The sequence below is a fragment of the Lissotriton helveticus genome, chromosome 2_2 (assembly GCF_964261635.1).
Source record: "Lissotriton helveticus chromosome 2_2, aLisHel1.1, whole genome shotgun sequence".
Classification (NCBI taxonomy): domain Eukaryota; kingdom Metazoa; phylum Chordata; class Amphibia; order Caudata; family Salamandridae; genus Lissotriton; species Lissotriton helveticus.
Window position 1 is genome coordinate 37,129,307 of NC_136060.1, and position 26,430 is coordinate 37,155,736.

Here is a 26,430-nt window from a genome sequence, read left to right on the forward strand (position 1 = left end):
GAGAATCAATGCCTAATGGCTGTCCCAAAATTAAAATATGCCAGAATAGGAGGCCAATCGATCTCAGTTAGGTAGGGCCTGGAACGCCCTTCCTCTCACACTTAGATCGGTACATTCAATTGAGATTTTTAAGAAAAAACTCAAACCCATCTATTCAAACTCTGGTAGTAGGCACCTGACTATGATTTCTTTATCTTTCTCCTCCCCTAACAGTCTGCTTGTATTCTACATCCCAAGCCAGGATACTATTTCAGTAATTGAGCGCGCTACAAAAGCCTTTAATAATAATAATAATAATAATAATAATAATAACTTCTGCACGCTGACGTCACTTTTTTTCTGAACTCTGTCCACTTCGTTAGACTGGGAGACATTGATTAAGTTTAAGAGTGTGCAGATCGAAAAGTTGGGATCTTTTTAGGAAGAAACAAGTCCGTACCACAGAACAGTCAGATTGGTGGGTCAGTGAGGGATCTGCAGTTAGAGTATACACCAGAAAGAGCACTGCCGAAAGTAAGTAACATGTTCTTCTGATGGATACTTCTAACTGCAGATTTCCCATCTTGTGAACAGGCATTGGCCTAAATGGGGTACATATCAAGTATGTCAGAACTAAATTAAGGTCCTACTGTGGTACCACAAAAGATTTGGGTGCAAACATGTGAAGCAACCCTTTCAGAAAACGCACCACAGTAGGTGATTTAAACAAAACCGGTTGATGTGGTAAACGCAAAACCGCAGACATGGCTGATAAATAACCTTTAACCGTGGCCACAGCAAGACCTTGCTGGGCAAACCACAGTACAAGCAACACCACATCAGGAAATTTGGCTTGCAAAAGTTCCATTTGCTGAGAGGTGCACCAAGCCACAAACTTCCTCCATGTCCAGCATAAATGTTTTTTGGTGGATTGACACCTGGCCGCCAAGATGACATCCACTACCTTGAGGGGTAGGTCAAAAGGAATCAGCTGTCATCACTCAGTCCTCACAAATGGGGGAATAGGTTGTGCAGGTCAGGGCATAGGACTCTGACCTTCTTTTGTCAGAGACGTGTCTCCTGAAGGAGCTGTCTGATAGGGAGCACAGAAAACTGAAAATGCTGGTGGCCCACATTGAGCCTCACGTAAGACCTGTGGGACTGCACGATTAGGATATGTAAATAAGTGTAATTCAAGTTCAACACCACGATTCAGTCACCTGGATTCAGGGCAGGTAGATCTTGGGCTAGTAGGAAAACCTGAACCTGTCCCTCATGAGAAAGAAGTGGAGAGGAAGAAGGTGTAATATAGGATGAAGGTTTCCGTCCTTCTTCGGCACCTGGAAATATCAGGAATAACATCCAACTTTTATTTCTGATGTCGTGACCCTCTCAATGGCTGCTTTGTCCCAAAAAGCCTGGACTTAATTCTGTATGATAAACAAGTGGTCTTACAACCACTCAAGTGTATACGCTACCCTATAGAGCTCAAATCCAATACTCTTTAGCAGGGACATATCCCTTGCACACTGCAAAAAACATTTTTAACAAAACATCCTGTTAAACTACAGAAACGTTGATGTAACGAGCCTCTGATCCTCGTCCGAAGGTATTGAAAGAAAGGAAATTAGATTAGTGTGCAGCTGTGACAATCATAAGGAGCTCCAACTTCACTTCCGGGCTAGGAGAGAGTTGACATGGAGCTGCATAATGGAATTTGCCAAGGGAAAGGTTAGAAATTTTCCAGCTTCAGTCTAGCACCTATGGTGTATTTAAAAGGTGGGACATCTGCATTTAGAAGTATCCATCAGAAATGTGCTTGATCAAGAGCATGATCATCTTTATGAACGCTGCCTGTTAGGCATTACTGAAAAGGGCAGAAGCCTAATCTCTGAATTGAATGCATATAACAATATTAACTCTATGACCCATTTTTTGTGATAAGAACATATTAATCTCTTATCATTGTGAGCCAAATTATAAACATTTGGAGTATGTAATGACTTTTGCATCAGTATAGCATTTTACTTTTGTGCTTGTCGTCACTGATCCCCACTTCGCACCCTCTCCTCCGAGTGCAGCCATTGAGCGATGCGCTTGACGTCCACATCACCACATCACCTTAGCCATCAGCTGAGCACTGGGAACAATTCATGCCACTGAGATACTTGGCTGTGGTGCGTTTGCTGAGCTGTTTTGTTGAAAGCGGTCTTTGCATCCTCGTGGAGTAAGGGAGCCATTTTGGATTCCCTATGGCCCCTTACTAAAGGCTGCCACAAAATAGGGTTGCGTTAAACTTCAGCCTCAAATAGACTTTAGATATTCTGCTCAGAATGTCTTTATTTATGTATTAGAAGATGAATGCTGAAGAACTGTAATCTTCATTCTCAGGGAATACTTACTAATAAAAAAGAACTTGGCACAGAAGCTGAAAATATGAAAAGACATCTTTATTAAATTTAATAAGTGAGGCCACGTCACACAGAAGCCGTAGCAACTGAATGAGGTAGTCTGAGGAATACAGAGAACAGAGGCCTTATATATATGCTCAGGGTTACAAAACTCAGCATAAAAGTAAGGGGCAGTCCTTGCTTTTGCAAGCATGCAAAATGCCTAACATTCCTTCTTACACAAGCCGGACAAACCCATAATAAAAGGACCACAACCCATATCATAAACAGACCATAAAAGAAGGAACAGAAAACAGATAAGGGGTGTGTGTGTGCATACCAAACTCTACAATGTCCTGTGCTTTGATCCTCAATCTTGATCAGCTAAAGGGCAGGAACTGGTTTAACAAGGTCAGCTTCAGGCAACAGGGTCAGTTCACTCAGGTCAAACAGGAGTCAGCACAAACTCAAACTAAGGTCTACATGTCCTTAAAAGACTTGTTTCAGCCACAATCATGGCCTATGTGAGGGCAACCACAAAATGGCTACCATGCACAAAATGGAACCTAAGGGTTCAGAATTCACAGAACCTCAATGCTGGCAGCAAAGGTGCTTTGCTTATACCAATGGGGCCGATCTCAAAAACAATCCAATCTCCAACCTAGAAGCAAGAACATTGCATTTTGTGCCCAACCATAGTCCCTCTGCATGCACAAATAACCAACCTCCTTTAAAATGGATTGAATAGTCCATTTAAAAATAAAGCAATCATTTGGTCTAAATTAAATGGGGAACAGCGTTTACAACGCAACTTTTACCACGCACTACCTTTACCACGCAACTTTTACAACGCAAGTCGTTACAGTGACTTGCGCTGGGGGGCACTGTAGGATAGGGAATAGTTTAATTTACTATCCAAAACCTTCCCTACTATCCACGGGGACTGGAATCAGAATAGTAAATTAACCTATTCACTATCCAGCACCCCAGGGACCACTGCCTGCTCTTAAAAATATGAAACTGAAAAGGTTCATTTTTCTTTTTTAAATGCATCCCGTTTTACTTTAGGGAAAATGTGCTGCATTTTTTAAAAACAAAAAACTGCTTTATTTAAAAGCTGTCCCAGACATGGTGGTCTGCTGACCCTAGCAGGCCATCATCCTTGGGAGTACTAGCCATTCCCAATGGTGTCGCAAATTTTGACAGCCTCATTAATATTCATGAGACATGCAATATGCGACCCCATTGGGACTCGCAAACAGTGTCTGAGACACTGTTATACTTTAAGCTTAGCAAGTTGCAAATTGCAATTCGCAATTTGCGACTCGCTAAACTTAATGGTCGTACATCTGACCCTAAGTCTTTCTCATATTATGCATTCAAAGAGGGCGCAATTCCGAGAATGCAAAGCAGCCATTTTGCTAAGATTTGTGGCTTTGAAAATGCCATCACTTCTCTCTAAATTGGATAACAATTTCTAAGAGAAACGGATCTTTCATTCGTGGTTAGAGGGGCGGGGGAAGTCTGCATAGACTTTCAAAAGGTGTGGACACTTAAGCGTATGTTATGTGTCGACCTGGATTTGTATTTTCTGTCTGAGGTCCCGGATTCGGTTTTTCTCTTTTCTTTCTTCATTTTGCGAGCATTTCTCTACATTCCCATTTTAGCTTTTCCCGTTCCCGTTTACTTATCCCCTTTTTATTACCATCTAAGTTTGGACGTGAAGAGGATGGATGGGTTGGGTTTTGAGAGAGTAGTGGTTTCGAATCTTGCTGAACACCCTGAACATGCGGACTCACTGCTGCGCAGGAGGCTCCTGGTTTCAGCAGGTCAGCCATGCTTGCTGAGGAGCGAGGTGGTGTACATCCGCTGGCATGTGTACCCACATGAGAGCAATCCATGTGCAATCTTCCTGTGCTGGCTTGCTTTTACAGTGGCACATGAAGCAGAGTTGGCCCGAAAGCTGGTGTTTATTGTGTTGCATATGTGGTGATGACACAACACTTTCTACGGTGCCATGTCTGACTCAACGTTTCACATGCGAGCCAATTGAAGATGCGTCATAGGATGGCCATTTTGAAGGCATCTGCACGAGCTTGTTTGGCAACCTCATATTCAAGCTTTTATTCACGCTATTATGGTGTGGCTGCTAAGCACCAGGAGGCTTCTTGCCTGTTAGATTAATTATTTTTAAGGTGACTATATATCACGTGGAGCTAGGTTTCAGTAAGAGGCTGAATTTGAGGGATAGATTAATTTGGCCAGCCTCAAGGTTAGATAAGCTTTCAGGAGGTGAGTGCTTTGGTTATTAGGATGGTGAAAACCAGCTCAGATGCCTTCCAAACTTGAGAAGCCACTCCAAGCATGTAAAACTCGCTCGTAAGCCCAGGTGTGTGGGCTGGCAGGGTCACCAACCCCCCCCCCCCCCACAGCGATGAGGCTTTCATGCCTGCAGGAGATATGGTGTCAGGAGAGGAAAACAACGGTGCCCATAAAGAGGCTGGTGGGATGATTTCACAGAAAAGGATTCATAAAAAATGTGTGTCAGGCACGAAGTAGTCTGGTCTTTGAGGGGGTGAGTGACCTTGTGAAAGAGCTGTTAGTTCTGAGCAAGCAAGGCATAGGCTAGGAGAAAAGAACTGCCTACAAGGCAGTAGACTGCCATCCAATATAGTCACCAAGAGTTACTAACTCACACAAGTTATTGGGAAGCAATGCAAGGTTAATTTAGATTCCCCAGAGGGAGTACATATTACTGAACAAATGGTCAGTAATATACTTATTTCTGGGGACTGTCAATCTGCTAGATTACGTGAGGTAAAAGATGCATCGGTTCAAAAAACATTTTCAGTTTTTCCATGGTGCCAATTAGGCCTGGGCGGTAAATTTCGTTCCGCTCGCGGAATTTGCGGGATTTGGGTAATTTCGCATTCCACGGAATACGCGAATTTGCCAAAAATTCTGCTGTCCGCGACTTCGGGAAATTTTTTGCTTGTTCACGTTCTCAAAATGCGTGTTTGCGAGATATTTCCCCCCCAGCACGCAAACAGGGATTGCTACCAGTAAAAAAGCATCGCGAACAAGCAATTCCGCATGTTTGTGGAATTTGTGCGTGTTCGCGGAGATTTTTTACAGTTTCGCAGAGATTTGCGTAACGCGTTTACGCAAATTCCGCCCACCCCTAGTGCCAATGGCAGAGGAGCGTCGCACCTCTGGCTCAGAGCCAGCAGCTGAAAAATAAAACAGCACAGACACCCTGTGCCTTAGCGAAGCATCAAACCAGCCTTCTGGCGCTGCGCTCACTGCATGAGAGCATCGTCTGGATTGGATGGAAAGTTTGTCCCTGGGAAGCATATGAACAGAGGATCACCAGAGTGCGAGGCAGCCACATGATCAGGTAAGTTAAAAAAAAAAAAATTTTGTGGAGAAGTGTGGCTCACTGGTTAGAGGCGGCAGACCCTGAAGCAGAGGTCAGACCCGGGACCAGGGTTCAATTCCCGACGCGGCAGGGTCTTGAGCCCAAATATCCACAGACTCGACAATTCTTGTTTCGGTGCCTATTCGAGTCACAGGTTCACACTCTGCAGCTCTGGGCATTAGCTTGCTTAATCTCCACTACGGCCCCCCTGCGGCGGGATGCCTGGCTTTCACCTTGGAGATGCCAAGTACGGGTATCTCACAGGGAAAAACCAGGACGGGTTCCCAAGGCAAGCGCCGAGATGCCTACCGGTAATCGAGCGCTATATAAGAACGCTTAATAATAATAATAATAATAATAATAATAATAATAATAATTCAACCCTCACCTTCCCCCCGCTGCCACCGCCGCTGCTGCTGCCCTGCTGCCCCACCATTGCATATTGGTAGCAGCCGCGACTGCATGGTAGCTGCGACTGCATGGTGCTAAATACCCCCTGCAGGGGAATATAGCATGTTACATCACAGGCTATTACATTGTGTGCCTTTACAACGTGGTTGCTACAACGACCGCTTAGCTAGAACCCGATACCTTTACAACGCAAGTCATTAGATCGACTTGCTGTAGGGGGGACGCTGGACTCAGGAATAGTATAATTTACTATTCCAACTCCAGCCTTCACAACAGTAGGGAAGGTGTTGGAATAGTAAAATGTACTTTTCCTTAGGTTAGAGCACCCCCTACAGCAAGTCGATCTAATGGCTTGCGTTGTAAAGTCATTGCGTTCTAACAGAGGGGTAGTTGTAACGACAATGACTGCGTTGTAAAGGAACTACGATGTAATGACTGCGTTGTAAACGCTGTCTCACCTGCAGGGATACGTGTCCTGATATCCTGAGTCTGTCGTTTGCACCCCTAAGCTAGGTTTACATGTTTTAGAGCGAAAACCTGACTTAGGTTTTGGCAAGCTTTTTTAGCTTTCAGTTACTGCAGAAGCGCACAAGAGGGGTACAGCAAGGCCCAGAGAAGTCAACCCAATAGTTTGATGGTTCACAGACACTCATCAGATGCATGTTGTCAAGAACCCACTGGTTAGCTAAAAGCACACGTGTACCCAACATTTGAAGTTCTGAATGGTTATCCTATGTTGTGTCTTGGTTAACACGCACGGGTCCCTATAAAGCGCACTAATGGTCATTCCACTTTAAACACAACTCTGGCATAGTTGTTTTTTGTTCAGCGGCGTCACATCCAGGGAATTCTGCCCAAAAGTTGTCCACAGAGTGGAGTTACTAATCCAACATATGCTTTAAAACATATTAGAAGTTGCCAGGTATTTTGTTTGCCTAGACTCATTTACACTCCTGTTGAATACAGCAGACCTGACACCTCAGGGAGCTCCGGGCAAAGTGCCTGACTTTGTAAATGGAAAGTGCACAATCAGTAATGCACAAGTCATTGTAAGTCTCAAAGGCTACAGCAGAACCTCTTGCCAGTAGCCGGGGAACAGGGAATATCCCTTCTTTCCCTTTTCAGAAGTAAATGAGCAATACTCTACATCCACACACGCATTCGCAGTGCATTGCGCGGTTTTCACCTGCTATGCTAAAACAGTCCATGGTGGGTTGTTTCCCTCTGGCATTGAGGAGCTGGTGGAGACAGTAGTAATTAATTAGTAAAATAATAAAGTGCAGGGGACCAACATTTTGTTCAGAAGCCCACAGTGTGTGCTACCGAAGGTTGTGTAGTATTAATTTCCTCTTATGCCTCTTTAATCCACCACCAGGCACTCCCTGTCTCTGTCATTCCTGCAGGTTCCTGCTTTCTCCCTCATCCACTGGTTTTCTGTCATTCTCTTACTCCTCATTTTCCCCTTTTGTGTTTTTCTCTCTTTCGCTTGATCAAATTTTATTGAGGAAAAATAAGTGATGATCCCCAAAAAGGAGTGCTGGCCGGCCCTACCTGCAGGCCCCAGCTCAAATTAAGTTCTGGAAGGCAGGCAGTAATACCGGTTGTAGGATTCATCTTACTTTTTGCTTTCAATACTTTCCACATTACTTTTCCTCACTTAGAAAGTGTGCACATGTGTAATCTGGTATCTTGGGAAATTTAGCCCTGATAATTCATACCAGTCCTAGTGCAAGTTACATAAATGTCTTCTAGGAAACAGTGTGTGTTCCCTCAGGGGTGCTTGCCAGCAGTGGTGGTTACTAGGGAACGGTGGTGTGGGTGAGAGGGGGGTATAGAAGAAAAAAAATAGAAAAGACGACTTACCTGCTTGTCGCTGGCCAACGCCTCTCCTCTGCCCTCCCTCTGATCCTGGCTGCCAGCTGCAACCAGGCTACCCGACTCCGCTAAGTCAATCACAACTCTGCTGTCACCAGCATGACTGCAGCATAGTGGCGGTTCATCCTCAATGGCAGAGGAGCGTCGACCCATTGCCTGACGCACAGCCAGCAAAGAAAAATAAAATTATGCTCTAGCATCGTTTTATTTTTCGTTTGCTGGCTCTGAGCTAGCTTGTGTATGGAGGGGCGGGGCATGGGAGGGTGAAGCAGGAGTGCTTGTGCACTCCCTAAGTGCTCATGTGTGTTTGGCCGGTCGTCTCAGGCTGACCAAAACACACATGCGAACTTAGGTTTCTCCAGCCCAGCTGCATTCAGCAGCCGGGCTGGAGAAACCTCACAGACTCCATGACTTGAGAGGAGCATCTTTCCTGACAACTCAGGCCTATGCCCGTGCGGCTCTGCAGCACAGGGATTGGCTGGGAGTCTGTCCCAGGGGCTGCTAGCACCCAGGAAGAGGCCAGGAGGAGCGATGTGCGAGGCGGCTGACGGCATCAGGTATGTTTTAAAATGTATCCCATCGTACGCCCCTCACACTCTCCCCATCCGCCCATCCACCCTTTGTTAGTGGCGTCCATCACTGCTGACGTGGTTAGTCTGAGTGGCGAGTTTGGCCGCTCAGGCAGTTCTCCTCCCAGCTGTGCAACACAGCCAGGTGGAGAAATACTAAGTGCGCATGACAGTTTGGCCGGCCCAGGACGGCCAGTCAAACCATCATGTGCACTTACGGTGAACCAACCACGCCTCCTCCCTCTGACAACAGTCCATCTCCACCCTGCTCGAACCTGGCTCAATACAAACAATAAAATGATAACTTTGCGTTATCATTTTTTTTCGTTTTTACTGCTCAGAAAGCAGTGGGGCGACGCTCCTCCGCATTAGCAGAGGAGCCGCTGCTGCTTGCCAGGTTGGATAGCTGATGATGGTTCCATCTACCTCTAAAACTAGCAGTCTACCAGGGGGTTACCTTGTGTCCCGTGAGGCCAGTCCAGCCTTGATTTCAGATAGTGACACTTAGGCCTTCATTATGAGTGGCCTGTAAAATGTCAATCTCTGTAGAAAGCCCTGGTTCTGCAGGGTTTGGAATTATAAGTCAAGCAGGCATTATCACACCCAGTAATGATAGTGGGCAATAACGCCTGACCCCTGAAGTAAATCTTAGCAGGTGAAACCCACCAGAGTTTAATGTAGCAAAAATGTATGTATGGATTTTGGAGCATCACGCAGCAAAATAAGCATGTTATGCCTCATTATGTTGGAAAAACTTGTAATAGTTGCTATTTACTGCATCCAATAAATAATTATCATCAAGGGTATTTTAGTTTTACGTTAAATGTAGCACATATACCGGTCCGATCACCGTGAGGGCCTTTCTGTTCCGCTTTCTATGCGTTGTACAATGTGCTCCGTTATATAAGGCATTTTAATGGGGCAATAAGAGGCTTTTATTAAGTAAATGATCCTCATTGCAATCAGCAGAAGTAGCTGGTATTCTGGTGAAAACGTTTGTTGTGTTCAAACAGCCGGCAGCCAGGGGACCTGTTTTGCATTCCAGGACACTGATTAAGTAGTCCAGACAGTTTACAAAGAATGCTTTCACTTCAGGGGGCGATAATCTTCTGGGTGGGATAATGTCCCGTAGCTGATGATGACAGCATGCTAATTAAAGCACATGGTGTTGGAAAAGGAGAGGAAAATAGTTAATGTGCACTTGGGAATTCAGCGCAAAAGGGTTGCGGCCCCCTTTTAAGAAAGATTTAAACACAAGCATCTTTGTTAGGACTACACCCCTTTGTTCTACTCTTAAATTAGGAATACTCTCTCCCAACTCTGAATTACTGTTCTACATTCACTTATAATATTCCCTCACATGCTGCTTCTGATCCCACATGCGGCTCACACACGCCTCTATTTGCTCCAGTATTTAACGTTAATTCCCATTTGTAATGTACTTGAATCCCAGCTGAGCCGCAGCAAGGCCATGTGATACAACCTTAGAATAGAACTTTGCTAGACCTTATAACAACGAAGCATTTTTACACCCAGAGTGAGCATTTGAATTAAACGTCCCACCACAATGAGCGTTTGTGTAGAGCTATAAACCTAACATATAAACACGTCAGTGTACAGCAGGGAACCACCAGCATGCCTGGAAATAATCACAGTACATTTAAATGCGCTAATTCATATACATCAGCACTTTCCCTAACATAATGGTCCCAGACACACCTTCCAGTGTGTGCCCTTATCCTCTTGAGCGCTCATGACGAGGTCAGCTCATCATGAGCCACGGCGCTCCGGTGCTCATGACGAGCTGAGCTCGTCATGACGGCGCCCGTTAGATGGAACGCTCGCACGCTGGGCTGATTCCCCTGCTGTGCTGAACGTTCCGTTGGAACGGGCGCGGTCATGACGAGCTGAGCTGAGCACCAGAGCGCCCGGGCTCACGACGAGCTGACCTCGTCATGAGCATGGGGGCGCTGTACGCGCCCCCCGTCCCCCAGCACAGCGGGGGAATCCCGCCAGCGGCGAAGGGTTAAAATGTATTTCAATTGACTATTTTCAATTGAAGCACTCTTAACACACAAGGGAGAGGAGGAGGTCAAGCTGCCGCATGCCCTCCTAAAACATACAACTATCACAACTCTGTGTGGCAGCTATAGGTAGAGTACGAGTTACAGTATTACACCTCAAGGCAGACGAATGTCAGCCCAGTCAGGACGTTCGCAGAATTCCTGGCCGAGTGCATGGGGAGGAGGAGATCATTCTTAAGAAGAGGAAGCCTCATACATATAATTGTGTCATGCTTCGTCATCGGCACCCTCTCCCCACCCTGGTAGTTCAATTGAACCACACTAGTATGCAGAAGTGTCTGTGTATGTATGTACAACTGCAGTGACAGATGACGCCCAGCGCACAGTGATTTAGCATGGACTCTTGACATACAACAAAGGACACTCACTCATAGGTTCTAGCCCTGGCTCTGCAGTAGTGTTATATATTTTGTCTTAAATTAAAAGTGGTTTATGATCTGATTATTTTCTCATAATATCCCAATGAAGAAAGCAGTGCTGAAGATCTTATGCTCCAGAAATGAAAGAAAATAATTTACAACAAGGGGTGGTGAGGGACAGAGTCTCTGAATTAAGCAGAATACTCTCACCCAGTCAAGAGATCAGGGCTAGATCCAACACCGTTTTTTAGCTCATTGCACCATCCCAGTTTCAGAACCTGGCTGTATGCAAATTAGTCTGTTCCTGTCCCAGTGCATGATGGGAACAGGGCAAACCAAACTACAAAAGCCAATTCTTACACTGGGAAGGAAACAAGCTTCCGGGGACCGGTTTCTGGCATTACAGCCATCTTCGGCCCGGCTTGCTTGAATCCTGATGGTGCAATGAGCAAGGGACTCATGTCTGAGTATACCCTTCCACGCTTAGGGTGGACAAAATAATTTACAACAAGGGGTGGTGAGGGACAGAGTCTCTGAATTAAGCAGAATACTCTCACCCAGTCAAGAGATCAGGGCTAGATCCAACACCGTTTTTTAGCTCATTGCACCATCCCAGTTTCAGAACCTGGCTGTATGCAAATTAGTCTGTTCCTGTCCCAGTGCATGATGGGAACAGGGCAAACCAAACTACAAAAGCCAATTCTTACACTGGGAAGGAAACAAGCTTCCGGGGACCGGTTTCTGGCATTACAGCCGTCTTCGGCCCGGCTTGCTTGAATCCTGATGGTGCAATGAGCAAGGGACTCATGTCTGAGTATACCCTTCCACGCTTAGGGTGGACAAAATTATTTACAACAAGGGGTGGTGAGGGACAGAGTCTCTGAATTAAGCAGAATACTCTCACCCAGTCAAGAGATCAGGGCTAGATCCAACACCGTTTTTTAGCTCATTGCACCATCCCAGTTTCAGAACCTGGCTGTATGCAAATTAGTCTGTTCCTGTCCCAGTGCATGATGGGAACAGGGCAAACCAAACTACAAAAGCCAATTCTTACACTGGGAAGGAAACAAGCTTCCGGGGACCGGTTTCTGGCATTACAGCCGTCTTCGGCCCGGCTTGCTTGAATCCTGATGGTGCAATGAGCAAGGGACTCATGTCTGAGTATACCCTTCCACGCTTAGGGTGGACAAAATAATTTACAACAAGGGGTGGTGAGGGACAGAGTCTCTGAATTAAGCAGAATACTCTCACCCAGTCAAGAGATCAGGGCTAGATCCAACACCGTTTTTTAGCTCATTGCACCATCCCAGTTTCAGAACCTGGCTGTATGCAAATTAGTCTGTTCCTGTCCCAGTGCATGATGGGAACAGGGCAAACCAAACTACAAAAGCCAATTCTTACACTGGGAAGGAAACAAGCTTCCGGGGACCGGTTTCTGGCATTACAGCCGTCTTCGGCCCGGCTTGCTTGAATCCTGATGGTGCAATGAGCAAGGGACTCATGTCTGAGTATACCCTTCCATGCTTAGGGTGGACAAAATAATTTACAACAAGGGGTGGTGAGGGACAGAGTCTCTGAATTAAGCAGAATACTCTCACCCAGTCAAGAGATCAGGGCTAGATCCAACACCGTTTTTTAGCTCATTGCACCATCCCAGTTTCAGAACCTGGCTGTATGCAAATTAGTCTGTTCCTGTCCCAGTGCATGATGGGAACAGGGCAAACCAAACTACAAAAGCCAATTCTTACACTGGGAAGGAAACAAGCTTCCGGGGACCGGTTTCTGGCATTACAGCCGTCTTCGGCCCGGCTTGCTTGAATCCTGATGGTGCAATGAGCAAGGGACTCATGTCTGAGTATACCCTTCCACGCTTAGGGTGGACAAAATAATTTACAACAAGGGGTGGTGAGGGACAGAGTCTCTGAATTAAGCAGAATACTCTCACCCAGTCAAGAGATCAGGGCTAGATCCAACACCGTTTTTTAGCTCATTGCACCATCCCAGTTTCAGAACCTGGCTGTATGCAAATTAGTCTGTTCCTGTCCCAGTGCATGATGGGAACAGGGCAAACCAAACTACAAAAGCTTCAGTTCTCCTCAACTCTACATACGTACCAAAGGAATTAACAAATCACCCCTTTCAAAAACATGAGCATCTTACCACCATGAATATAGGTTCTTTTGGTGGGCTGTGTTTATCCCCAGTCACAAGCCCTTACCTTAACCCGAGCTACACACGAAGCCAGGGTAACAATCCAAGACACAGCCAATCAATGCCTATTTCAACTCTTAACTCATTGCCTTAATGTTGCACTCCTCCACCCCACTGTCAGCCATGGAAGTAACCAAAAGGCGACACCCAGAGCTTTATATTAATACATTCATGCCACAGAAAATCTTTTTGAAGTAGGCCGACCTACATTTAGCCTCAGTTGCCTCTACACCAGCTTGTCAACATGCTGAACAGCGTGTGGGGAACCCCAGAATGGTTATGACCACTTGCCAGTTGTACATCAAAAAGGATGATACTTACCGGTCGTTCGTGCTCGAGGATGGACGACTTTCCTGGTTCATATTCAAAAATACTCCTCGGCTCTGAGCGAAATTTGCGTGTGTCTACTTTTCTGTCCGGAGGGTCCCAGTCATGCCTAACAAAGGGCAGAAGAGGTTCGTGATCAAGAGGTGGTCCATCAGCTTTTATTTTTCTGCTGCCTCCATTTTCTTTTTTTATTATCTGTTAATTTGTCAAGACTTCGAATGACATTAAGGAAGGCTACTACAAACAAGGTTATGCAATATACTGTTCCTTCATAAAGTAAGGGGTTTTATCACAAGATCCTTTAAAATGTTCTACAAAAGAACTATTTTCTCAGTGCGGGTAACTCTGTCTTAAACTATATTGTCTTCTACCTCTCTTCACTCCAACCAGGATGTTTTTATTTGGTGTTAAAACGCAGCCACCATGGGAACACATAGCTAAACATATAGACCATTAAATACAAAAATGAACTGATCGCATTTAACGGCAATAGTCAGTGAAAAGAAAGGCACACAAAGTGTGTCATGCACAGTTCACTGGAGCCCTTGGCAGTTGTGTTCGTCCTGAGGGGCAGTGCTTCAGGAAAGCCAAAAGACACACAAAGCTTCAGGAAAGCCAAGTAAAGCATCGGCCTTTGCAGCTGTCTAATTAAAGTGGAAAAAAACATCAAGAGGCCCAGAAATTGAATTGTTATATGTATGAGAAGCTCTTCTGAGGCAAAATAGCATTTTACTTGGAGAATGCAACATAAATGCACTATTCCTGATCCGGAGGGGCAAAGGAAGGTGGTTTCGGATTAGTCTCGCCACTCATAGCAAGAGATGTCCTTACTGAGACTGTATCAAGTAAGAAGCTGGCACCGAGGACCACAGCTCAGCTGCCTTGGATCCTGCAGAGGTCGTTGAATTGGTTGCTGGGCAGGCCGAGCATGTGCAGTGCTATACTCGCCCCAGGCACTGTCTGGAGTTGGGTGGGTGTTAGATTGCACTGGAAGACTGTGCACATTGCAGAGGGTTTGAGCTGTGCATGTAGTAGGTACTCTGCCCACTCCTCCCTGTGCACCTCCCGCACAGCCATCACACAGCCAGTGCGAAGCTCTGCTCAGAGTCTATTACCAAAGTCAAGGGCCTGATTGTAGATGCATAACTTTAGAAGTTGTAGGCCCAAGCTTACAATTTTTGAAAAGTGCCATTGCATTTGAAGCGCTTTCACAACCTATCTCGTACATGCACTTTTTACCACTGAAAATAGGCCTACAAATATGGTGTGAAAAGCATTTGAGAGTGTTGGTGAATACCTACAAGGGTACGCACATGGCGGTGTTCACTACAATTCAGATAAAAACCCTCCTTCGGTCTCCCTCTGGCAAATCTGTATTCCCACCTCTAATACTCAAATTAACAATCCATAACACATGGCTGACTAGGGGAATTCGTGCAGTCATAAATGTGATTTAAAATGATTAATGTCTCTAATCCAGATTAAGTAAATCAGGATTTTGGAAATCTCACCCCAAATTCAATACCATGCAGTCATAAGCGCAAATTACAACTTCCAAAAGGCCACAAAGGAAAAGGGCATTACTTGAAATAGGGAACAGAGAGAAGAAGGTACAGTCCTTAAAAGTGTGCAAACGCAAACCAGGCCCATCTTGGGTGAGCCCAGCGGCATATGTGAGGGTACCAGTACCGTAAATGAACTTCTGTCTACACGGACAAGATATGGATATTTTTTTATTTGGTTTGTAGAATCATTTTGGGTTATTATTAGCATCTTGAAGCAAAGACTGAAATATTGAACATAAAAGAACCCGACTCATAACAATGCGATAATGACAAAAAATACAATACAATTCAATATCCTAACAGCTGCAAAGCTTGAAAACAGGCAAATGCACTTTAATTTCCCCGAAGTAAAACATGTTCAACTTCATTAGGGAGCCAAGTTTCCTTGACAATATTTGCTGTTATTCGCTCTACACTTTGAGCTGAAAAAAATTATGTGGAAAGTGTTGGACACTGCTTGCTTAGATTTGCAGTCTTTCCACAATGAAATGGATTAATTTGGCTTGCAGTTGCAGTCTGTTGATGCTCTATTTCCACCCTAAGATTTATATTTCAAAGCAAAATGCAAGCCTGTACATTTATGGAGCTAGCGAGCTTTGTATTTAAACCCATTGATATCACAATAAGTCCTGACAGTTCGAGATTGCTTCCTCGTTCCTTTGGGCTGGGCGCTGGCGGACCTGCAGGAACACACCCGGGAGAGCAGGATTTGCTGAGCGGAGGCGGTGCGTGGCTGAGATACATAATAAGCTGGCGGGATGCATTTTAGATATACTTCAGGGAGTGTAACTAGGGCAAGCGCGGGAGAATGGCATCTTTAGAATTCAGTTACAGTAGATTTTATTCTCAGCTTCCCGCCAAAAAATTCATAAGTCTATCAATGTACCAAGGAAGTGCCGCGTGCTGCCATCTGACATTCCTGAAGACATAATCTTTTCAGAGGGAAGCACTTCAGCCCCCTCTCTGTCGCGTCGGAAGTGATATAAAGAGCGCTGATAATGTCAGAGGAGGGCGTCTTGCAGCTACATGGGGGAGGCAAGGAGTTGACTGTGCAAAGTTATGCAGGTAGGGCAAACTTCAGCTGTTTATTTATTTATTTATTTCAATACCTTGCAAAGCAGAGCACATCCGATTTTCTCCACCTCTGTTTAGCGCAAGGGAGAGGGAGTAAAGGCAACCATCCAAGGGCACAGCTCAAGTTTGAAGAACTTAAGAAATACTTGAGGTTTTGGGTGGATGAAAAATCCTAAAACGTTGTGTGTAGGAGCAAGTCACTTCGCAATGATTGCGCAAGCCTTGAGGCCAGGGTCGGACAGGCCAAGGAGTCAATCAGGCAGTGCCCGACAGCTGGTCTGACAGACAGGTCAGGGTGTGGGTCGTTTTTTTTGGCTGGTTGTGGGCGTGTTTCAAGGTGTGCTACAAGGTTTTTTCTTTTGATTTCCCTTATATTAAAACAAATACTGCCTGCAGCAAGCTCATATTCATGCAGCCTTCCATACCTTGCAAAACACCAATACACTATGTATTCTATAAGGTCAAATCTGCCCCAATTTGCAAACATAGGCCACTTTTCAGCTGTCTATTTAACTGATAAGGGCCACTTTAATTTTGGTCCCAGGGCCTATTTCTGTTCCGGTCCGACCCTGCTAGGATTTTATGCATTTGATAAACCAAAGAGCCATGAATGTTAAAGGGCTCTATGGGTGTGGCCTGAACTCCTCTGTGCTCGGACCTCTTATCCAAATGGTAAAGTATTGAGGTATTAAGAAGCAATTTGACGACCCAAATGGCAGCAAACCGTTCAGCTGGTGAGAAAAGCAGCTCTTCGATGAATCATATCCTGTGAAACGCTTTTTGAGTTGGCGAGCGGCTTGTGGCCAAATTAATGTAATCAAACAGCTCTCTCAATATCGGGTTCGATTACAAGTCAGGACGAAACCCTGATCCAGCTAGCATGGTAGAAGGAAATCACAGAATTAAAACACGCCCTGCTAACCCGTGGCTGCCATTTTTTCTCTTCCTCATAGATCGCTCAATATTGGTGGAAGCCACCAGGAACCCCTGTAGAAGCACTCATTTTCCGAGATAATAACACGTTTTGAAGGCAAAAATCATAAAGGGCAGGAAATCCCACAATAGGGAAATACCAATCCCCCTGTGTCAGTACTTGTGGCTTGGTCTGATTCCTGCAATTTTTGCAGGTGCAGTGACAGCCCGGGGACATGCCACTATCACAGGGTTGCCTTTTTACCCAGGTTGGGTTTTGTGGCATATTGCGAGTGTTCTGGGCAAACAGGAAACAACTGATTGTGAAGTGTGCTACTGGAGTGTAGGCACATCCCTGTATTGGGCACACTGGTTTGGTTCTGGGCACCAGAGCAAACTGTGCCGTAGAATTCCGAATAGAGTTCAAGAAACAGTGTATAGTGTTTCAAAAAAGTTCAAAGTTTATTCCATAGGGTTCATATTTTTCTCATATGAGTAGAAGAATTGTCAAAATCATCACAATATTAAACGGTGCTCCAATGCATTTCGGACACGTAGTCCTTTGTCAAGGAGCTCTGCAAAAAAGATGCAACAGAAAAGAAATCACTGGAGAGCCTGAATGGTAAGAGTACAACCGTTGAAGGAACGGAGTAAGTGAGGCGACCGCATGCAGCCCCAAGGGTAATGTGAAGATTATAAAAGTCGAGTCCGGTGTTGAATTACAGGTAGTGGGTAAAAAAACGAAATAAACCCGTTGGCGTGTCATACTCAGAAAAGCGAAAAGGCGTGCGTTTGATTTAAAAAAAGAAAAGAAAGAAACGTGCGTGTTTAAGAAAACATTTGTGAAAAGGAGATAGACTTATCCATGCTTGACATTAAATGTGAATGCGCATCTCAAAGAGCTACAGAGGGTGGAAGGCAGTACTTACTAAGTGACCGGGTCGTGCAGCATGCAGCGAGTCGGTATCGGCTATGGTGGCTCGGCGGAGGTGATGTGAGGTTTAACTAGAAAGTGATGATGAAAATCAAAGAAGGACTGTGGGTAGTGAAGGAAGGCTGAATAACATAGTGTGATAAGAGCGGCCATCTTAAGAAGGCTAAAGGTGTAAATGTCTCAATGGAAAATGGGATCAAACAACAGCAGGACATTAGTGCAAAGCGACAATTAAATGTTCGATTACAGGTAACAACTGAGTTCAGTGCGGTCGTTAAGACCAAACGGTTTTTGTGACTGAAGTCTATAAATCCAAAACGTTTCACGTTGTAGAAGGATCTTGTTGTTGTCTCGCACTTCTGTTTTGGCGACCAATTCCAGGACCAAATATTTGAGTTGAGCCACGTTGTGGTTTGCCTCGTTGAAGTGGGTGGCTACATTGGATTTAGGATTTCTCGTACGAATATTTGACTTATGTTCATTAAGTCGGGTTTTGATCTTCCGGCTAGTCTTGCCCACGTAGATCTTACCGCAAGGGCACTTCAAAAGATAAATCAAATTGGAAGAATCGCAGGTCGCATCCACGTTCAATTTGATATTGAAACCTCGCATAGGGTGGTTGATGTTATTGCCTTTGATTGTGTTGTTACAATTGTTACAGTGGTAACAAGGACGTGTACCTGTATGTTGGGTGGGACCCCCTGTCGTGATCGGTCTAGATAAGATTTCCTTGAGATTCCTTGGCCTGGTATATGCAAAGATAGGTGGTTCTTTGAAGAGGTCCTTGAAGTCAGGCTCTAAAGTAAGGATTCGCCAATGTTTAAGAATGATGTTTTTATAACATTTACTTGAGGTAGAATACCTTGAAACAAGGACCAATCTTTGGTCTACTGGTTTCGCTGAGCGTTGTAGAGCTGTCTCTCGGGATATTGCAGCAGTTCGTTGGACAGCATCTTGTAGGATGTCTTCAGGGTATCCTCTATTTCTGAATCTAGCTGTCATTGATTCAATTTGGGTCATCCTTGTTCCAGGGTCGGAAACAATGCGTGTAACTCTAAGCATTTGGCTATAGGGTAAATGTCGTTTCAATGAATCCTGGTGGAAGCTACTGAAGAGTAGGGAAATGTTGCGGTCAGTAGGCTTACGGAAGAGATCAGATCAATGCCTTGGGGGGTCAGTTTTATCAGAACGTCCAGGTGACAGTAATTTCCTAAAGACACGTTTACCTACCACATAACCAGCTGTGCGCCAAGCCCCAATCCCACATCGTCTCAAACAGGAAACAATTCATAGTTGCAACCAAAGCACATGGCAAAATGAAACATTTCCCCCTTCCAATGACTTGTTTTTCCTTTACAAACTCCTCGCACAAACTCTTCCAAGTAATACCTGGAAAGGTTTGGGCGGAAAAATACTTTGGGTACGAGCACTGAAATTGGAATCCAAAATCGGGTGCAAGCCCTATTTGTGCTTCGGTCCAGAGTGTGGCGGTCAGTGGACAAATAGTTAATTGAAGGGGCATGGATAATAGAAATGCTGGTGCCGCAGGAGTGGAGAAACCCCTCACGGAGAAGTTGTCTGGATATCGGTGCATGCGATTAAAGGAAGTCCTTTCTTGCCCCATAGTTCCGGCTCACGATGCACCGTGTGACGCCATGCGACAGAAAGCTTGATTTGAAATGATAGTAAGCAATGCACTTGTCATGATGTACCATTTACAAGGATAAGCACAGCCTTTTCAGAAGGTTACCTCTGCTTTTGCTTTCCTTTCAATTGTTAGCTCTCAATACATAAAAATAGTAAATTGTTTACTATGGTCTCTGGTACCAATCCAGCCGGCGGGATGTAAAAGGGTGATACTTTAGAGCTAATTTGGAAGTGGTACTGTTATCATTTATCACTGGCAATAGCCTGAGATGAAGCTCTCTCTATAGAAGGGTTAATTATCAGCCAAGATAAAGGAATATATTGATAAAATCAAGATTCTCCATAAGATTCTATGGTGGAACGACTTTACTTCCCAAATGTGGTGACCGGCTGGTCACGGTCTAGTGTTTCTTCAATAATGTGTTTCCACCAGCTACTCCTTGACTTCCATATCCAACCCACACCCATCCATCACAGGTGTCATCGGTCAGGTGACCTTTCTAATAAAGAAGGCCGGGCACACATGCCCCGGGCCAGCTACACTAACTATATGTCTTTGTCCTTTGTACAGCTACATGAGGGCCTCGTGCCCTAACCATTACACTACAATATAAAGTTAGCAATGTAAGGATTTAATTTCTCTTATTTTCTCTCTCGAGTCTCTTTGTTATTATCTCTTGGTCTCCATGGCTTTCTCTCTCAATACCTCTGCTGGATTCGTAGTTTCTCCACGTACCGACCTTTCAGGATCCAGACTTGTCTGGTGGTACATGTCTTCTTATATCTGGAGCTTTGAGTTTGCAATCTCAGTATGTAGCTGCATGTAATTCTATCAGTGTAGCTCTTCTTTCTATACTGGGTGTTAAGACAGAATATTGGAAATAAAAATATCATGGGAAAAAATATATCAAGGAAAATAATATTGTGAAGGTAAGTTTCTATAGGTAAGCCAAAGTTTTACTATGCATAACTCCGCATATGTGTACCTTGACAATATATATATCTTCAAGGTACGTATATGTGGAGTTAAGAATAGTAAATCTATACTTCCCTGTATGCACTTACCTTCTCGATCTTTTGCTCCTCGATATTTCTGACTCGATATGCTGTCCGTACGATTTTTTTGTTTCCGATATTCTGCCATTGATCCCTACATTGCTTGGCTTCCCAGACTCTCCTCCTAGTTAATTGTGTCAGTATTACGTTTTTATCAGGCGTTAAATCATAGAAAATGTCTGTGTACCTTTCATATGGTTGCTATGTGTCTACCTAACACCTACTGACAGAGGCACCATTTAATAGTTTTAGCAAATTTCATGGCATTTTCTTCTCATCAGGGGTGTGGAAAATCTACATTCTTTTCCCTTGCCCTACTTGCTCTACTGTGACTACTTATAAAATACACCCGTTTCCCTTTCTCTTCCAGTATGGCAAGATCCCTCTATTTGTCAGTCTCTGTTGTAGCTTGTTCAGTTTCTTGGTCGGGCTCTCTAGTCCTGATTGCTACTGCATACAAAGTAGCCGCCTTTTATGGTTGTTTTTGCGTCTGTCTATTTCACTTTAAACCTCAAATTTCAAATTTAATTATTGAATTCGACCAATGCTTGACATTTACTTACAAAAGATTTTAAAACGTGTTAAAACGTGTAAATATCTCACTATGATTGTTCATTTCCATTTCTATTTTTATTTCTATGTCTGTCTCCATGTGCCGCAGTGTTTAATAATATTTAATATGATGGGTGTGGGAGGGCGGGTCTGTGACAATGCACACATTCATGCAGTCACTTAAAACATTCGTTTGCAAGAACAACTGAATATATATGTCTATCGAAGATGATGACTTTAGTTATTTGACAGAGGACATCAGAACCACGCCATGGAAATGGAAACAAATAGTTATGGAAACTGTGAGGAAAACTACATATAAAACTTTTTCAGCGCGTGTATTTTGGAAAAGTTGGTTCTAAGAATATGGCAACACAATATTGCATTAACTGATTTTGATACAATTAAATTATGTTTTATAAAGTGCAGTCCTAGGGCTATGGCAGAATGCTATTGTATTCACATATTTTAGCCCGATCATGTAGGCACCTTTTCAATAACTGATTGAACAGTTCGAGGCAGGATTCCGATGGCTCTAGCGTCAACCAATTGATTGGTTCAGGACGAATAATTATATAATTGTTTAAAAGGAAAAATGTAAACAAATTGACGCTTTGGTAAGTAGAAAACAGACCTAAAAGGAAAAACAAATGAGTCATTCTTTTGACTAAGATACCGCCTTCCATCTTGATACCACTTGTTCTGCATGTGGTGGGCTGATGTCAGGTTTTGTCTAATATGCACTTTCTGAAGGGATTCCAAATAAAATTTAATTTAAAATACTTCCAACAATTTAAGAGAATTGAAACAAATGGTCAAGTTACTGCTTGTGCTCTCAACCTTTGCTGTACTGACATGATCCCTATCATACTTGGTAGCACTTTATATTGCGGCCCATTTGTGTGGCATCTGAAAGTCTCAGTTGTGAAGCAATATGTTAGCCCGCAGTATGAGGGTGAGAGCCATTCACAGCTGAGTTCTGTTTCTGGAGACCGTTACCATGGAAATGATTGGTAATTCTTGGGTGAATGAAGCACACACTAAACCAAAATCTAAGAGTATAAAACACAACAACATTACTGTACTTACTTTGCAGTTACAAAGCTTTCTCGAGGAGGTGGCTGAGGCAGTACAGGTATGGGCGGAGGAGGGAGAGGCGAGGAGGCCTTCACGGTGTCCATGCCATTATCCGAGACACTTTTGGGCAGCGGCCTATAGGTCTGGGTCTTGGCGGCTGGATGTGAGTAGGTAGAGGGGATGAAGTTATCTTGACAAAAGTACAGAGAGAGATCCAAAAATATAAATGCATTGTGAAGTAATTATAAATTAGGAAAGTAATACGCTGATTTGCTAACATTTTAGTCGCTAGACTTTGGTCGAACAGCAAGGTTACAAAAATAAGGCGGAGGTAGAAGACATATTGCAATGCCTGAATTACTTATTGGTAATATTCGTTACCCCAAGCCTTTCTCTTCCTCATCACAGATTGAAAAAGTGAGGGTAACTCACCCCAAACACAAGATGTTTCACAAGTATTTAAGACAGCCACAGAGTAATACAAACATTACCCCTATATCTCTCGTCTCCTCACAGTTTGCTCAAGGGAGAACTTAACAAGTATGAGTGCCTAAAGTAACATATATAAGCCAAGGACACGCGTAAACACAGTTTGATGAGAAAAATAACAGTTCAGAAGTAATAGAACACATCACAACTCAGAGAATGGCTGCCAGGAAGAGGAGGTCAAAATGAGAACTGCAACATCTAAGGATACAGTAGAGGTATTACTATGTGACACAGCAATGTTGGGCAAAGATTATGCAGAAGATGTGCAAATGTAAACACTGGACAAAGCTTTATATTTGGGAGGAAGACATCACATAGGTGGACCTACCCAGGACTTCAAATGGATGAGGCACATCAGCCACGTCGTAGGCAGAGCAACAGCCGCGTCCCATGCAGGTAAGAGAGGTGGGGAAGAGGGGGTATTTCGACAGACGATGACAAGGGAAAATTAAATAAATAATGAGTTTTCCCTCGTCCTCGTCTGTCGAAATCTCCCCTTCAGGCCCCACCCGCCCCATCGCTCTTACCTGCACGGGCCACCGCTGCAGAGCAAACTCAGTTACCAAGGCCTCTGCCAAAACATCAAGCCCAAAAGAGAGAAGCTAGGTACTGACCACATGAACGTCCCAGTGCGAGCCAGATAAATATACAGGTCTTCAATACCAACAGACTTAGACCCAAACACTTTCGGGTCAGACACTTCCTCCACCAAAGTCAGTAGCATGAGACCAATGAAATTGACATTTTGGGACAGATGGTAAAGGATTAAAACATAGAAAAGGCACCTAAAAGAAGAGTCTCCAGCTCACTAAAATGCCTGAATAAAGTGATTTCCATTAAAGTTGGCATTCGGACACAATATCCCAACAGGAGTTCCATAAGACACAGAGGGTGACCCTCTAGGTGTAAAGAGAGTAATAAGTCAGACCCAACTTAAACTCATCCCTTATGAATTCCACCATTTGCAAGGCAGCAAAGGAGTATATATATATAATTCTGTCACCCTAGTGGAAGGTAATTGGATTGTTGTAAACCTCCCACAGCCTCCGGTGACTCTCCCAAACACAGCAAGTCTAACAGTTCAGTTTCATTCTGAGTTAACAGCTAACAGGCAGCTATTACTGGTACAGGCAACATGGAGCCACCAGGTGCCAGGTATAGTCTCCCTCCTTTTTTTCCGATGAACCCTAAGAAGAAGGAGAAAAAGAGGAAATGCCAATAACAGCTTTTGTAGCCTATGGAACACAAGGCCCCTGTCCTTTACACCTCAATAGTTTAAATGCAAAGAGCAGTGTAATCTGTCTGTAAGTAAATAGATCCACTCAGACAAGCCTTAGAAGATCCACAATGAAGGGTTATGTATACAAACAGTTTAATTAATTTAAATATTTCTTTTAAAATCTAATGTTGCATTTAGTTTTAAATTAAAAAAGATTAAAAAAATAAATTAACTATTAAAAAAAATTAATTAAATGTTTAAAACATAAATAGAATTTATGTTTTAAACATTTAATTAATTTTACAATATTTCCCATGTGTTGTTCTTGAAGTCATTCCCTCCATACATTTCTATGGAATGGTGTTGCAGTTACAGTGGTTGGCCATGTGTGGTGCTGGACTAACTCCAGATCTAAGCTGTAGTGTAGAACATTTACTGCCGTTTTGAGTCCCTTTTGGTTCTAGTAATGTTAGAAGTGTGGAATGTGAATAACAATGGGCTTAATCTTTGGAGGGTGGGTGCAAGTCCCTCCCCAACCTCTCCCTAGCCCTCCCTGAACCCCTTCTTGCCTTCCTTCTCCCTAAATTCCTCCCATTTAGCAGTAAGTATGCCCCATTTTTCAGCTATTCCTCCGTCCCGCTCATATTTCTTACTAAAACATAGGCAGACATGTGCGGTGATCTCAACACTCAGGGCAAAGATTTCTTCAAAAATACATGGTAGAAGCGGAAGCGGAGACTTCCCCAAGTAGGTGCCTGAAAAGCATTTTGCAATATGCAAGTAGTATTATTGTAGTATTATGAGACATACTAGAAAATGCAGTTTGTGAATAGGCCCCAGTGTATGGATTCCAAGCACAGGAACTTGCTGAACTCGAGGTTTCAGGTGAAACTTTGCCAATGCAGCTCCAAAGAACCAGAACGCCATGTTCTCCTGAAACTGTAACCACTATAATGTGGCCGCAAAATGCGTCACAAGCCAATAATGTATACAAATCAACTTCACACACAAAAAAAATCTAAAGAATATGCCAAAAACAAAAGGTACATATTTCTTACCAGTGTTATATGAATAGGCAGTATTGGAGAGATCTGTTTCATCATCTGTAAAAAACGTACAGGAAAGTTAAATTGCAGTCTATTTCTACTCAGTGGTACATAGAAACTATTCCTGAAACTCAGTGCAGAGCTGCACCTGTAACAAGCTGATGATTTGGACTATTATACTTTACCAAATATATCCTGCTGTGAGATCTGTAGGTACCTTTGAGCAGTAACTTGCCAATGCCTCTATTAAGTAGGAACTTGTCTATGCCTTTTCCATATCTATTGCCAATTACTTACAAGATGCTGCTAAAAACAAGCATTCACAACACCAACAGGTCTTCGCGTGTGCACGCATCATCATCATGCATGAGTATGCATATGACATGACGCAGTCACCATTTTTATTAAACGATCAAAGATGGCAGTTGCCAATGGTGGAGTGGTAAACACAAAACACATAATGAAATACTTGTGAGGAAAAGCACGTTATAAGGAGCACCATGCAGCACACTGCAGCTGCAGGGCCGGTCCCCAAAAAGATATTTAAAAAAAGGAAGCAACAGAAGAGTTGGGGGAGCAACTGCAGAATAGGAGGGGGTGGGGGAGATCTAAACGTCGGTGAAGAGGGAAGAGCAAGGGGGAACAATGGAGAAGCTTTATGGTGGTAAAAAACAAAAAAGCAAAAGCCTAGCTGAGCGTTGCCGGCAATAGAGGTGCTTCGGGACGGTGTGGTGGAGTTAAAAAATAATTGTAAAATAATTTGGGATATGTTGGTTGGGGTAACAGACAAACTGAGGAAGGGGAAGATCACCACAGAACTGGAGGGAATTTGAGGAAGGAAGGCTGAATGTGAACAGTGGAAGCATAAAAGTCAGCCAATCAAAAAGATGTTAAATAAGCTATAAGTCAACCAATCAAAAGGATATTAAATAGGCTATACTTCAAGGGAGGAACACACGCAACAAGAGTAAGGAAAGTAAATAAAGCTATTGAATAAAGGCAAACAAATGAGAGTGGTAAGTAAGCCAACTAAGGTAAGCAATGAGCTGCCCCAAAGTCTACTGTAAGAATTTGTATTGTCCACATGTTGTTTCATGATGGAAAAATTAAAGCTGTCTTTAGGCGAGACTTAGAAAGAAGCTGCTAATCGAGAAGACATACTCTGGGATCAAATCTCAAGCATGAAGTGAACTTTGCCTGGAAAAGGTAAAACTGCATACAAACATACATTGCGAT

General features: G+C 43.8%; 1 protein-coding gene across 26 annotated transcripts in view; it reads right to left on the reverse strand.

Annotated features, from left to right (window-relative positions):
* The window catches only part of SORBS2 (sorbin and SH3 domain containing 2), a 687,606-nt gene that overhangs the window by 207,973 nt on the left and 453,203 nt on the right, over positions 1 to 26,430 (reverse strand). For 19 of the 26 annotated variants that reach the window (XM_078678047.1, XM_078678046.1, XM_078678067.1 and 16 more), the window contains 3 exons: positions 25,207 to 25,251; positions 22,453 to 22,630; positions 13,618 to 13,732 (listed from right to left, as the gene is read on the reverse strand). In XM_078678047.1, coding sequence (XP_078534173.1) covers positions 13,618 to 13,732; positions 22,453 to 22,630; positions 25,207 to 25,251 — 338 coding nt within the window. The remainder of the gene's footprint in view (positions 1 to 13,617; positions 13,733 to 22,452; positions 22,631 to 25,206; positions 25,252 to 26,430) is intronic. The other 7 variants (XM_078678069.1, XM_078678068.1, XM_078678070.1 and 4 more) reach the window with 1 other exon arrangement.